The sequence below is a fragment of the Salvelinus sp. IW2-2015 genome, linkage group LG20 (genome assembly GCF_002910315.2).
Source record: "Salvelinus sp. IW2-2015 linkage group LG20, ASM291031v2, whole genome shotgun sequence".
NCBI classification, from domain to species: domain Eukaryota; kingdom Metazoa; phylum Chordata; class Actinopteri; order Salmoniformes; family Salmonidae; genus Salvelinus; species Salvelinus sp. IW2-2015.
The window spans coordinates 7084289-7099669 of record NC_036860.1 but is presented as its reverse complement, the minus strand read 5'-3'; the positions used below and the strand labels follow the sequence as shown (position 1 = coordinate 7099669).

At 46.4% G+C, this 15381-nt stretch overlaps 1 protein-coding gene across 1 annotated transcript in view; it reads right to left on the bottom strand.

The window, feature by feature from the left end:
• Positions 1 to 585: 585 nt before the first annotated feature.
• The window catches only part of LOC111981386 (116 kDa U5 small nuclear ribonucleoprotein component), a 16429-nt gene continuing 1633 nt past the window's right edge, over positions 586 to 15381 (bottom strand). The window contains exons 7-23 of the mRNA XM_070449355.1: positions 15044 to 15210; positions 14674 to 14798; positions 10895 to 10958; positions 10721 to 10811; positions 7779 to 7914; positions 7290 to 7417; positions 6698 to 6891; positions 5671 to 6025; positions 5433 to 5515; positions 4844 to 4930; positions 4313 to 4439; positions 3704 to 3791; positions 3450 to 3631; positions 2987 to 3081; positions 2634 to 2787; positions 1388 to 1495; positions 586 to 1272 (exon numbers count right to left, since the gene is read on the bottom strand). Of these exons, the coding sequence (XP_070305456.1) occupies positions 1177 to 1272; positions 1388 to 1495; positions 2634 to 2787; positions 2987 to 3081; positions 3450 to 3631; positions 3704 to 3791; positions 4313 to 4439; positions 4844 to 4930; positions 5433 to 5515; positions 5671 to 6025; positions 6698 to 6891; positions 7290 to 7417; positions 7779 to 7914; positions 10721 to 10811; positions 10895 to 10958; positions 14674 to 14798; positions 15044 to 15210 (2280 nt within the window). The 3' untranslated portion in view covers positions 586 to 1176. The remainder of the gene's footprint in view (positions 1273 to 1387; positions 1496 to 2633; positions 2788 to 2986; positions 3082 to 3449; positions 3632 to 3703; positions 3792 to 4312; positions 4440 to 4843; positions 4931 to 5432; positions 5516 to 5670; positions 6026 to 6697; positions 6892 to 7289; positions 7418 to 7778; positions 7915 to 10720; positions 10812 to 10894; positions 10959 to 14673; positions 14799 to 15043; positions 15211 to 15381) is intronic.

Sequence of the window (15381 nt, the reverse complement as noted above, 5' to 3'; positions counted from 1 at the left end):
GCACCAAGAGAGAGGCTCAGTTAGAAATAAAACCACCAGTCTGTCCATTTCTTTTACCTCCTTTCTCCCACCTTGCTACCTTTCCCGGTGGCTCTTTCTCAATTCCTCTTTCCTCGTCTCCTTCTCAAAACCCATTGGAGGTGGTCGTCCTAGGGGAGGGACCTTGGACCTTCTCCTCCAATAAAAGGAGCCAAGGAGATTATCTTAAAATGTGAGGAATCACAGAAAGACTGAGGATTTGTGCTCCAGCACACTTGTGGTGCATGTGACCCTGGTCTCGCCATCTATCTTCCGTGGCTGCCTATCCCCATCCAGAGGCCTGTCCATCAGTCACAGCCCACACAGCCCCCCAAAACAGACATGCCAATCACTCACGGACATCTGTGCTCCAACATGGCGCTCCGCACTGTACACGCCCACTTCTGCTGTAAACCCCCTCATTTGCATACAGTGCAATAACACATCAAGGTCATGACGTATATACAGTAACTTCAGAAAAGGGCCCTCAATGTGAACCAAACTAAACGCCTGGAAGGAAGTGAAGAAAATAAAGTCACCACAGTTGGTTATGGATTCAAACAAAACTGATTTCACAAGCATATTTATTTTTTTACTCAAAACAGACGCAAGATATCCAATTTCATAATTTAAAAAAGTAAAAACAAATCAAGCCTGCTTTCAAGTCATCGTACATCTACAAAACATTTGGGAATTTATACATGTCAAAAAAAATAAACAAGACATTGATGAGGGGAAACACCTCAGCAGTATTATTCATTGCGCTGATGACGAGAGGTGTCAGAGATGTTGCTATCCCGGCCGCCCCTACAACTGTAGATGCAGTCCTATCATAATAACAGTCCCTCCTACAAGGAGAGCACGGGTGGCCAAAGTCTTAACAGGAGATTGCAGCGTCCGTTGGGTTCCATATCAGTGCTTCATTGATTAACTTACGTCATTGATGAGGGTAAGTGAYCTCACCTGGTTAACAAAGTCCACATAAATCACCAATATGAAAGCAGGAAACAAAACTGGCAGACTCCGCTTCCCTCTGTGACAATSTCCACCCACCTCAGTGGGGTTTATAGCCCCATACAGTGTGGTGTGGGGATGTTGGTTGTGGTGCTGGTGGAGGAGGGTAGCACTCCGGTCGTTGTCTCCCCGTCTCCGGACACCTCACATGGGGTAGTTGAGCACCACGTCCTGCTTGGCCAGCTCCAACAACATAGGGTCGTCGAAGAACTTGCTGATGCTCACATCCTCACTCAGACCCTGCATGGAAACCATGGAGTCGGTCAGTCACATGGTCGTGATGTGCCGGGTCAATAGCACATACTTATTAAGGCACACCTTCCCTCACAGACATGGTGGTGGGGGGTATACGTACCTTGCGCCGGCGGGTCTTGATCATGAACTCTCTGGCCAGGTGAGGGGCAGGCTGGGGCTCCAGTGGCCTGATCACGATGCTCTTGTCCAGGGGGTCACCAGGGACAATCTGGGGGGAGAGGAGAGAAGAAACAGGGGTCAGACGAGGGTTGAAAAGAAAAAAGGGGAATGAGTGCAAAGGACAATATGGTCAGTTTGAGGAATTCCCCATCTAGTCTACGGCTTCACATGATCCACACACTGACTAGATGCACAGGAGCTGAAACCTGAGCGGAGGCCTCCTATAATAGTCGCCACCACTAAACCCTTCACCACTCAAACGCGTGATTGGTTCTCTGCTAGTCAGCCGGCCTTCTCCACGTCACTGAGTCAGGGGGGTGTCCGTCACACTCTTCACCGCCGCAACGTTAGCACATCTAGTGCTGAGTCCAATGGCGTTTTAAAATGATTACTTAAACCTATCATCTTCACCGGCACCTCAATCCCGTTTTCATGGGTAAATGTTACATGCCTGTTGGAGGGAGAGCAAAGGGGGGGTGAATCTCTTGGCCCCAAATCAGGCAAGGGGCTGTTTCGCCAACTCTGCAATCTCTCACTCCCTCCTCCATGTGGGGCTGCGTTCCAATCCCAAATGGAACCATATTCCCTATTTAGCCCTATGGGCCCTGGTCAATATTAGTGCACTAGCCTAAATAGGGAGTAGGGTGCCATTTGGGACAAATCCGAGGACTGTGCTGTAACAAAACCCCAGGCCTGCGGGGGAAAAGATTGAACGGGAGGAAAAATCAATGGAGCGTCTGCAGCCCAATGAACAGACGGAGCAGGGCCGCTAAACGCCACCACACCACACTGGGAGGGGGCGATGATCACGCTACGGAGAGGAACAGCCTGCGTTTCAGTTTACAGAAGACGAGAGACTAGAGGAGAGACTAGAAGCAAGCTGGGGCAAATGAGGGCGACGGGAGCAAATACATTTTTCCTGACACAGCCAAAGAGGAGAAGAGAGAGACACACACAGGGGGGGAAAAAACTGTAGCGTACACAATAGCTGCTGACTCAACACCCTTCTAGTCAGCATCCAAACCAATTTACTCAGAGTGGCAGGCATGAGCACGAGGTTCGTGACTGGCATCATTCTGTCCGAGTGTGTGTGCATGTGTATGTTAACACAGCTGGTGGGCATAAAAGAGGGCACACATGTCTGTGTGTGTGTGTGTCTGTGTGTGTGTCCGGCCGTTTGATCCTACCTGCCAGTGGTGGAAGACGGACAGGGAGAAGGCCTGTCCCTGTGTGTGTGTTCTCAGGTCAGTCTCGAAGCCAAACGAGTCGATGGCTGGGATGAAGGCCTTGATGGTGTAGAGGGGAGACCCGGGGATGGGGGCGTCCTGGGTCACATGACCTCTGTAGCACAACACAAAAACACAGCAGATAGAATTGTAACAACGGAAATAACAAAACCACCACATTTGAGCAATCAGCACAATATTTCCACGTTCAACTTTCCAGGTGAAGGTTTAAAAAGGTCAGTCTAGAAGTTATGGGTGGGGTAATTGGGATGGTACAGAGGAGACATCGTTATTTAGTGGTTTGCGGACCTCACCTCCGTCTGGCCAGTACAGTGTACACAGCAGACACACAGTCAGCTGGGGCCTGGACCTCGACAAAGTAATAGGGCTCCATCAACCTGGGGGTGGCCTGGGAGGGACAGGAGAGGGACAGTAATTGGGACAGCCATTAGGAGAACCAGAGGAGAGGAGGGCAGGAAGGAGAGCCAGAGAAGATAGAGGGCAGGGGAGGAAAGAACAGTGGAGAAAGTCAGAGAGGAGAGAAGCCCGAGAGGCGGGCAATGATGGAGGGATGCAAAGGAGACACCCTTGAAAGAGGGAAGCTATCACACGTCAATACAAACAAGTGCAAGTCGGAAGAAACCAGCACTTTAATCAAGGCAATGTAACTCAGGAGAAAAACAGGAGAAAAAGGATAGGAAGCAAGAGAGGGAGCGAGAGTTAATGAAAGAAAGGAGAGGGAGGGAGGTAGAGAGAGAGAGAGAGAGACGATCTCACCATGAGGAAGGCAGAGTACACCACTCTCCTGGCTGTGGGGATGACCTGTCCTCCTCCTCTGTGCAAAGCCTGTCTCTTATACACATCTAGATGTGTATAAGAGACAGCCAGTCCTCCTCCTCTGTGTAGAGGCTCCTGCGCTATGACCGCATCCAGGATCTTAAACTTCACGTTTCTGATAGCTAGGGAGGGGACGTACAGCGGTTAGGTGATTGAGTGAGTGAGTGAGTGATAAAGAGTGGCAAGACACTTACGTTCGTCACACAGAGGCCCCTCCCTGGTGCCCCACTGGAAGCCCTGGATGATGCTGTCCTTAACCGAGCCCAGCAGAGCCTTGTCCACCTGCACACAACGACACCACCGTCAACTACCTGGAGACATATGCCTCGTGCAAAGCTACGCACGTCTGAATACAAGTGGACACGAAATTGCCTTCATCACACCCAACAGTGTCATAATCAAAGATCAATATGGAGAGATTGATTGTTCATAATATTTCCTTGTCTTCCAGGTGGCATAACAATAACCCACGACCGATGTTGTTGCGCCCGATGACCGGCTACTCAATGGGTCAATGCCCCCATGATCACACCGGTGTCGACAGAGGGCCAACTCACTGACACATCCATCGATGCATTTTCACACATCTGCTAGACAGCAGTCATCCTAAATCACTCCAACACGCACTCACAATTCACACACAGTCTGTTTACAGTTAGGCCTAGAGACAGACAGGCTGACCCCAAAGTAGCCCAGCATGACCCCAGAGCCCTAGCCTGCCCAACTCACCTCAGCCCAGCCTGACCCCAAGACCACCAGCCCTCCACACCACCCCTAGCCCATCCCCAGAGCCCTGGTCTCACCTCAGAAGGCAGGGTGTCATCTACCAGGATGTTAGGCCCGGTGGTGTCGGGSCCAAAGGCCCAGATAGACCTGGCAGCCAGGAGATCCCAGTCATACTTGGTCTGGAAAAACTCTCCCAGCTTCTTCCTGGAACCATGGATGAAACAACAGGATGGATTAGTGAGTGGTGTCCGTGGGGATGTGGGGGTGACAGGAAGAGGAACAGAGGGAACAGAGTTGGTTTCATGGGATGTCAAGTTAAAGTGTGTCACTGCCTTGGCACCGTGGCTCACGTTGACAATGCCAGGCCCAGATTGGTTCACAGATGAGCAGCACACAGCGGGCCGGACACTGTACACTTCCAATCACACACACACACACACACTGGGCTACAGCTGCGGATAGGAGGATAGGCCTCAAGGTATGGTCAAGACAGGTGTTCTGTGATGGCAGGTGTCTGTTTGGGTTGAGACACTGACATGTGGACAGGTAGAAGGATACAGCAGGTGAACTCTCTGTATGAATAGGTGGTGTGCAGGTGTGTCCCGTACCTGTTCCATGTGATCTGCACCACCTCGTTCTCTATGTCCTCAGCCAGGCCCTTCTCCAGAGGCTCGGCAATCATGGTGATCTTATTCCTGTCAATCAAAACACACAACCGTCAATCACACAGGGGCGACAGGTAGCCTAGTGGTTAGAGCGTTGGGCCAGTAACCGAAAGGTTGCTAGATCAAATCCCCKTAAAAAATCTGTCATTCTGCCCCTGAACAAGGCAGTTGACCCACTGTTCCTAGACCGTCATTGTAAATAAGAATTTGTTCTTAACTGACTTGCCTAGTTAAATAAAAGTTAAATAAAATAAAAATAAAACACAGACAAACAGCCACAACTCTCAATCTCCCATCCAGCTGGTCTAGACACAGCACACTAAACCTCACACCTCAACATGGAACAGAATGCGTCCCATATGACACCCTATTCCCTATATTGCGCACTACTTCTGACCAGAGCCCTATGGGAGCTGGTCAAAAGTAGTGCACCATAGAAGGAAATTTGGGACGCACCCAGTCTACACTAGTCGTTTAGTGTACTGTAGGCTAGGTCACTGGTGACCCATGGGAGATGATGGTGGATGCTTACTTCTTGTTCGGCGTCTCGGCAAAGCACTTSAGAGACGACGTCTCCACTACCGTCTCACAGAAGGTCACCACGGGGTCAGCCACCTGGGAGAAAGAGAGACATTCAGTACTGGAAAACGAATCAAGGAATAACACCAGACATGAAGGGTATTTTGTTTAAGACGTTACAATTCCGATACAGGAAGATTAGTGTGTTGTTCCAATTGGGTGAAGGGACACGCGAGGGAGCGACAACTCACCTTGATGTCGATCTCAGAGTACATCTTCCGCAGGTCGTGCATGACACAGTCCAGGTAGAGTTCCCCAGTACCCAGGATCACATGTTCCCCTGACTCCTCCACCTTGGTGGTGAGGGAGGGGTAGCTCTTATTGACCTTCCGCAGTCCGTCCAACATCTTGGGCAGCTCTGACGGGTTGACTGGCTCCACAGCGATCTTGATGACAGACGCCGTGTTGAACTTGAGCGGCCGGAAGATCTGGGCCTCCTCGTTCCCYCGGGGCTCGGTGATGGTGGCGGTCTTGACGATGGGCTGGTCACAGCCCTCAATGAGAACCCAGTTRCCGGCAGGCACACGGTTCACCTCTATCTGGTACCTGTGGTTTAGAACGTGAAGGGGCTTGAGCTACAACTGCTGGGGTAAATGACAGACAACTTCTCATACTGAMCACTTAGGGAGTTAGGATACGCAAGAAAACATTGTGTATAATAGACACGTGTACATGTGAAATAGGACAAATATAAGTGTAACAGCATAGCTTCCGTCCCTCCCCTCGCCCCTACCTGGGCTCGAACCAGGTACCCTCTGCACACATCGTCAACAGCCACCCTCGAAGCATCGTTACCCATCGCTCTACAAAAGCCGCGGCCCTTGCGGAGCAAGGGGAACAACTACTTCAAGGTCTCAGAGCGAGTGACGTCACCGATTGAAACGCTAGTGCGCACCCCGCTAACTAGCTAGCCATTTCACCTCGGTTACATAAGCACCCACCAAATCATGATGATGATTATTATATTGAGGACCAGAGACTAGGGAGGAAACACAGAGGGGTTAGACTAATGAATACATAACCGTCAACTTGTTATAATGAACACACTCATTCTTCGCCCAAAATGGCCCCCTATTCCCTATATAGCGCATTACTTTTGACCAGGGCCCATAAAGCTCTCGTCCTAATTCGAGCACCATGTACAGAAGAGTGTGCCATTTGGGACGCAGGTCAAGTGATGTGTCTGCGAGGAGGCATATTAACAATGACTGTCATTACCTGGCGACGTTGATCCAGAGACGTCCCACCGTGCAGACCTGCGAGTCCTCCTCGTCCTCCAGAGTGTAGTTCTCTCCCAGCACCTTGACTGGCTGGCCCGCCTGGATGGTACCGCTCAGCACCCGGCCGAACGCATGGAACTGCACCCCGTCCTCAGTACTGTACATCTTAGTGGTGTGGCACATCAGAGGACCCTGGTGGGAGGAGGGGAAAGAGAACGAGCAATAAAGAAGGGATACAGGGAGAGGGGAAAGAGGGTAAAAGGAAATAGAAAAGGTTAATAACTAAGTTTATTTAACAGAATTCAAAAAGCAACTATTTGTTACATCTCAAGCCTCTCCCTTCATTATTGGTTAGAGGATCTCTGAAGGGCATTTGGAATGTTTGTGATCGATTTCTTTTAACAACTCACTTCACTCCCAGTCAATTCCAAATCACCCGCTTGCTTAATTGCGATTCCAATTGCAATGAGGCTATTGATTAACACTGAAAACAGATTCCCCCTACTAGAAACCAACTACCATCCGTCTCTCTTTCGCCTCTTCTCACCCCCAGCCCCAGGGCCTGTGTTTCCCCACTCCGTCACACTCACATCAGGGTCGCATTCTGCCATGGCCTCCCCCAGGTCYGAGTCCAGTCCTCCAGTGTAGCTGTGCTCTATCTTGTTCTTGGCGCCCCCCTGTGGTGAGGGGATATGCTGCACGCACATGTCCACAAAGCCTGCAGGAGGGAGGTCATGCTTGGCATCACAATAATATGCTTGTCACACTCACCAGAAACACAACATTGTGTGCAATTATACCACTGATTATCCAAGACTGTAGGCGGATACACTGGCCAGAGCACACGGAGGGTGAGCGGTAACCACGTACAGTGAGTCATCGTACGCAAACGTACACTAAGAGCCTATAATGAGAATGCGTACAATAGAATTAGGCCTTGCTAAAGACAGAAGATAAACATGGCTCAACTGTAAACGACCTCTGTGAATAAGATGAAACACGAGATATAGTTATTGAGCGGTATATGAGGAGGCAGTGGAGGTCAGAGAGGAAACGGGGGTGGCGGATGGCGTACGCACCAGTGAACTCTCCAAAGAAGCGCTTACAGACCAGCCTGAGTAGCGGTCTGATGTTGAGCTTCAGCTCCTCTTTGATCAGGTGGATCCCCAACTCATCCAGCACCCGAGGCAGAGACGTGTCACAGTCACCCACCACCTGGGAGGGAGAGAGGAGGGAAAGAGAGAGAAGGGGGAAGTTTACTCTTTAGACGTGCAAGCGCTACTGAAAGACTTCTATGGAATGGGGTGGACATCTGGGTAAAGTCATGGAGTCCAAACAAGAAAATGTGACGGCATCTCCCACGAACGGCCTCAACAACACTTTAATTCACGGCGCTCCTATTGGTTTCATAAGCTGACGCGTTTCACTCGGCCTTTCTCAAAGCGTTGTTTCTGTGACAAAGACCGATCGAGGTCGCAATGCGTCAGCTTTTAAATAAGGGAGACGCAATCCTCTTTTGCTTTTTGGACTCACAGGGACAGTGTGTTTGAGGGAACAGACATCTCTACACTAAAGAAATCATCTGTGCATGTAGTAGGGTTGCACATTTTGGGAAGAATTCAGGAGGTGGAAACTTTCCGCGGGAATTAACGGAAATATATGCAAATTAATATTAACACCATTTAAATGTAGATGTTTTTTTGCATTGGATATATTTCCCATATCATACGGAGACAGATACATAAACATTTTACCTTATCATAAGTAGACAATTTCAAATGATTAAATCCTTCCAAAAGACATAAAACAAACTATTTAGTTACGAATCGAACTCTAATTAAATGAGGTGACTCTTCACATGGGATGATTTCACTGAACAACAAAAGGGAATATTGAATGATCCATCGCATCTCACAATAACATTTTCAACATACATCTGTAAAATGATCCCAAACAAGGACCAGTTGCGCTCTGAGGCGGCTGATGTTGGTGGGATTTGGAGGATGATGGAGGCAACAGGGGAAAGAGCCTCAGATCCACAAAGTCCCTTCCACCAGGTGGCTGATGAGATATGTTGGCACGACTGCCATATTGCATCTCCATCCCAAAGCCCTTGCTTGGAAGTGTACTTCGCCAGACTGCCAAGAACCTTGCCCTCATCCAGGCGGCGAGACACGGTAGTGATGACACCATAGGCCTTGTTGATCTCTGCACCAGACAGGATGCTCTTGCCAGCATACTTGGGGTCCAATATGTACGCTGCCGTGTGTATGGGCTTCAGGCAGAAGTCTTCATGCTTTTTGATGGATTTCAGAACTGCAGTTTCCTCTGCTTGGAGCAACAGTGAAGTGGGCAGGGCAGTACATATTTATTATCTTACATCTGCAAGCAGAGTCTGAACATCAGACAGGATGACATTGTCTCCCTCAATCTGTGCAATGGCTACTGCTATAGGTTTCAGGAGTTTCAGGCTGCTCTCCCAAAATACATCATCCAGGAGGATCCTCTTGATGGGGGTGTCCATATCGGCCGACTGTGATATAGCCATTTCTTGGAGCGACTGTGATATAGCCATTTCTTGGAGATACTCCTTTCCCTTCAGGACTGTCAAACATGATGACAACACCACCCCAACGGGTGTTGTTGGGCAGCTTCAATGTGGTGCTCTTATTCTTCTCACTTTGCTTGGTGAGGTAGATTGCTKCTATAACTTGATGACCCTTCACATAACTAACCATTTCCATGACTCTCTTGTAGAGTGTAACCATTGTTTTYAGTACCATTGTTTTCAGTCCTTGAGGAGCAGATTCAATGTATGAGCAGCACAGCCAATGGGTGTGATGTGAGGGTAGGACTCCTCCACTTTAGACCAACTCTGTTGAACTCTGCATCCAGCAAATGAGTAGATAAAGCATGTCTGGTTGGAGGGGTGTATGCTGGGCAAAGAACATTCAGAAATCTCTTCCAATACACATTGCCTGTRAGCATCAGAGGTGAACCAGTTGCATACACAGCTGGAGGAAGACATTMATCAGCATTTCTCTGACTACGTTYCTCCATTGAGTCAAAAAAACAWMWGATTCCAGGAGGACCATGAGCTGTTGCTATCGATAAGGTGTCTGATWCATCATTTTCACMTCGAATAAGTATAAGTAGAGGGACTTTTGTCTTTATGCACTTGGCCAGATGATTCTGCATCTTTGTTACATTCKTCACATATGATTTGGCACAGTATTTGCAAATGCACACAGCTTTTCCTTCTACATTAGCTGCAGGGAAATGTCTCCACACATTAGATAATGCCCGTGGCATTTTCCTGTAAAGATTAGAAAAAAAWTWGTAAAAATAAATAAATATATACACACAATTCCATGTACAGATACATAGTTAAGCAGTTAGATTAAACAACAGCTTTGTAAGATACATGTTTTAAAATGAAACATGTATGGAAACATGTATGGTGAATTAACACTCCTCAGTTAGCACCCACACAGTAGCAAAAACTAACTAGCAGAAATTGTTATCAAGTTAGAAATGATTTAAAACACACTTTGCTGTAGGCTACTATTTACTTGTTAACAAAAAATCATGYATGTGATATAAAATATATTCACCCCACCCAGTATTGTAATCAAAACTTACCAGAAAGCATGTAGTCCTTGGCTCACACAGTGTATTAGTGTCTCATTAGTGTGCATCTCATTAGTGTGCAAGATCTTGAGAATCAGCTGTATATGTGATGGAGAGTGCACTGCACATGTGATGGAAGAATGCACCGTGCATGCAGAGGGTTGCAATTCCATTGAATTGGGGATAGTTTAATCAAAATATGCCACAAGACCTAGAATTGCCTTGTGTATCCCACAAAAAAAGGTTCACTGTTATAAGYAAACTTTTTTGCTGAATTTAACCATGGAAAATCTCCGGAAATTTCCCGGAAAGTTTCCCGACCCTTTGCAACCCTAGCATGTAGTGTATAAGATGTGTTTCCTAGGAGATGATTGCGTTAGAGGGGTCTTACCTGGGATAGGATCTTGTACAGAGGCTCCAACACAAACTCCACAAAGCTACGCTGGGTGTTACTGGTGGGGGCTTTCTTAGTGAACCTGCGCCTGAGGAGAGAAGACAAAAAAACAGGGTTATCGCGTGCGTTACAGACAAAAAGTCTAAATGACCCTGAATGAAAACCACTTACGTTTTGGGGTTGAAATAAATGTCTCCCCACAGCCTCTTGGCAAACTCTGTGTAGTTGATGTCACCTGCAACACCAGAGAGAAGGGTAAACAGTTAATTTTTAACAGTTATTCGTAGGGTTAAAAACTAGGGATGCACGATATATCGGTGAACATATCGGAATCGGACAATCTTTTTTGACACGCAAAGACCCAAATGGCGTTTCCATAGTATGTAATGTTGTGAAGCTAATAGCAGTATTACTGTGTAACTCCGGTAGGGCAACATCTGAAAATAGCGCGCTTAGTAGCGTGTACCGGTGCTCGACCAGTCAGCGCAAGCCAACATCACCCATGACAGAGAACGGTTGTTGTCAGGGCAATGAGTTCCATTATTGGCAGACATTGTGGGCTAGGTTAGGAATTCTGTGTTGCAAGTGTAGCGCAAAATTTTACGTGGCGTCATTACGTTATGTACCTACGTTATATACAGTTGAAGTCGGAAGGTTACATACACTTAGGTTGGAGTCATTAAAACTCGTTTTTCAACCATCCACAAATTTCTTGTTAACAAACTATAGTTTTGGCAAGTCAGTTAGGACATCTACTTTGTGCATGACACAAGTCATTTTTCAACAGTTTTACAGACCGATTATTTCACTTATCATTCACTGTATCACAATTCCACTGGGTCAGAAGTTTACAAACACTAAGTTGACTCTGCTTTAAACAGCTTGGAAAATTCCAGAAAATTGTCATGGCTTTAGAAACTTCTGATAAGCTATTTGACATAAATTTAAGTCAATTGGAGGTGTACCTGTGGATGTATTTCAAGGCCTACCTTCAAACTGAACGTACTTTGGTGGCGAAAGTGCAAATCAATCCCAGAACAACAGCAAAGAACCTTGTGAAGATGCTGTAGAAACAGGTACAAAAGTATCTATATGGACAGTAAACGAGTACTATATCGACATAACCTGAAAGGCCGCTCAGCATGGAAGAAGCTACTACTCCAAAACCGCCATAAAAAAGCCAGACTACGGTTTGCAAATGCACATGGGGACAAAGATCATACTTTTTGAGAAATGTCCTCTGGTCTGATGAAATAAAAATAGAACTGTTTGGCATAATGGACCATCGTTATTGGCAACATCGGTATCGGCCTGATGTGCAGTTTAATGCCGATGTTAAAAACCAGTGTCAAAGCTGCCGTGCATACCTACAGTTGAAGTCGGAAGTTTACATACATCTTAGCCAAATACATTTAAACTCAGTTTTCACAATTCCTGACATTTAATCCGAGTAAAATTCCCTGTCTTAGGTCAGTTAGGATCACCACTTTATTTTAAGAATGTGAAATGTCCGAATAATAGTAGAGAGAATTATTTATTTCAGCTTTCATTTCTATCAATCACATTGCCAGTGGGTCAGAAGTTTACATGCACTCAATTGAGTATTTGGTAGCATTGCCTTTAAATTGTTTACCTTGGGTCAAACGTTTTGGGTATCCTTCACAAAGCGTCCCACAATAAGTTGGGTGAATTTTGGCCCATTCCTCCTGACAGAGCTGGTGTAACCGATCAGGTTTGTAGGCCTCCTTGCTCGCACACACTTTTCAGTTCTGCCCACAAATGTTCTATGGGAGGTCAGGGCTTTGTGATGGCCACTCCAATACCTTGACTTTGTTGTCCAGCCACTTTGCCACAACTTTGGAAGTATGCTTGGGGTCATTGTCCTTTGGAAGCCCATTTGCAAAAGCTTTATTCTCCGACTGATGTTTGAGTGTGTGCTTCAATATATCTACATAATTTTCCTTCCTCGTGATGACATTTATTTTGTGAAGTGCACCAGTCCCTCCTGCAGCAAAGCACCCCCACAACATGATGCTGCCCCCCCGGGCTTCACGGTTGGGATGGTGTTCTTCGCTTGCAAGCTCCCCCTTTTTCCTCAACATAACGATGGTCATTATGCCAAACAGTTCTATTTTTTTTCTCAGACGAGGACATTTCTCCAAAAAGTATGATCTTTGTCCCATGTGGCAGTTGCAAACCGTAGTCTGGCTTTTTTATGGCGGTTTTGGAGTAGTAGCTTCTTCCATGCTGAGCGGCCTTTCAGGTTATGTCGATATAGACTCGTTTTTACTGTCCATATAGATACTTTTGTACCTGTTTCCTACAGCATCTTCACAAGGTTCTTTGCTGTTGTTCTGGGATTGATTTGCACTTTTCGCATCAAAGTACGTTCAGTTTGAAGGTAGGCCTTGAAATACATCCACAGGTACACCTCCAATTGACTTAAATTATGTCAATTAGCTTATCAGAAGTTTCTAAAGCCATGACAATTCTGGAATTTTCCAAGTTAAAGGCAAGTCAACTTAGTGTTTGTAAACTTCTGACCCAGTGGAATTGTGATACAGTGAATGATAAGTGAAATAATCGGTCTGTAAACTGTTGGAAAAATGACTTGTGTCATGCACAAAAGTAGATGTCCTAACTGACTTGCCAAAACTATAGTTTGTTAACAAGAATTTGTGGAGTGTTGAAAAACGAGTTTTAATGACTCCAAACCTAAGTGTATGTAACCTTTCCGACTTCAAACTGTATATAACGTAGGTACATAACGTAATGACGCCACGTAAATTTTGCGCTACACTTGCTAACACAGAATCCTACCTAGCCACAATGTCTGCCAAATAATGACTCATTGCCCTTGACAATCAACCGTTCTCTGTCATGGGTGATGTTGGCTTGCGCTGACTGGTCGAGCACCGGTACACGCTACTAAGCGCGCTATTTTTCAGATGTTGCCCTACCGGAGTTACCACAGTAATACTGCTATTAAGCTTCACAACATACATACTATGGAACGCCATTTGGGTCTTTGCGTGTCAAAAAAAGATAAAGTAAGCACTGTCAAAACTGTACCAAAAAAGTCTGCAAACAAGCAAACACCAGCCACAAAATGTGTTTTACAATAGAGCGTTGGTAATAAACAGAATTTGTTCAAACCGCAACTTCTGGGGTAGCTAGCTGTAGCTTGTACCTAGCTAGCACAATACAACCAGCCTGAAAACAATGACCAGTAGAAACAGCAGTCATTTCCATTATTCTCTTGCCCAAAGCTAACGTTATAAGTAGCCAGCTAGCTTCATCTGGCTAGTGAAGCTCGACCAGACCGGGTTTGTGAAGCTAGCCACAATAAGGATTAGGCACAATAGTGGAATTTGCGGTTTGCCTTCAAAATAAAAGTATGTCATTGACAGTGACACAACTGAATACAAATAGTAGAATTATGCCATACTTTTATTTTGAAGGCTAAATGCAAAGTCCACTATTGTGGCTAATCCTTAATGTGGCTAGCTTCACATAGATGGGTCCGACCACCATTAATCAAATAAGACTGTCTTATAAATTAGGGTTATTTTAGATGACACCTAGCTAACTATAGCTACTGAAACAGATGTTGTTTTCCTATGTTTCTGGGGAAGAACATTGTTTGCATCCATGAGCTAGCAAGCTTTTTTTTATGACCAGCACTGTAGGTGCGCAAGACAACATCTTTTTAGACACGCAAAGACACCAAACGGCATACCATAGAAATCCTGGTTGAGAATGAAACGACTGAAGAAATGAACAACGAAACAGCACAGCAAGTAAGTGAAAGAAATAGGTTTTGATTATGTTTTACTGGTAATGGGGACATACGTAAACACCAACAAAATAGTGTGGTGTGTGTGTAACCTTTATTTAACTAGGCAAGTCAGTTAAAAACAAATTATTATTTACAATGAGGGTCGCCTCACCGTAGGTGTCGGAGTAGATCTTGGCGAAGGAGCCCAGGGTGAAGCAAACACAGTACTGAGAGCTGGCGAAACACACGTTCCCCAGGAGAGGAGACACCACCAGGTTCTCGTCTGTAGAGTAGGTGCTGAGGGAAAGGGGAGAGTGGAGCCACAGTCAATGACACACACTGGACACTATACTACAACAGGCTAATCTCAATGCTAGTAGTTTTCACATTCATGGTTTCACTCTGCAATGGAATCTTCTTTACAAATGCTCTGTTTGCTACTTGTAGTAATCTCATCTGAAAAAAATTGATATTTCCTTTCCTCCACACCCCTCAGTGTCAGCCCCGTAGCCATGGCTATCAGGCCCTCCCCACGTCAGTACCTGAGCATGGCGTTGACCTCGTCCACTATGTGGCGTAGTTTGTAGTAGGCGTCTGTAGGGGGCAGCTTGAGCTCCACGATGAGGCGGTCCACCTTGTTGATGCAGATGGTGATGGCCAGACGCTCCTGGACTGCGTGCTTGATCAGACGCTCTGTGTTCAACATCACCTAAAGACACACAGAGGGGCAGAGGCCTGGTTTAGGGGAGAAATGGTACATTTGACTTTCTGGGGCCAGGCCTCAGAACACAAAAGCCTGCGTCTTTAGGCCAAACACCGAAGCAAAGACTGATAAGAGAAGCGAGACAAGATAGAGAGATGCACTGAGGTGAGTGGGGAT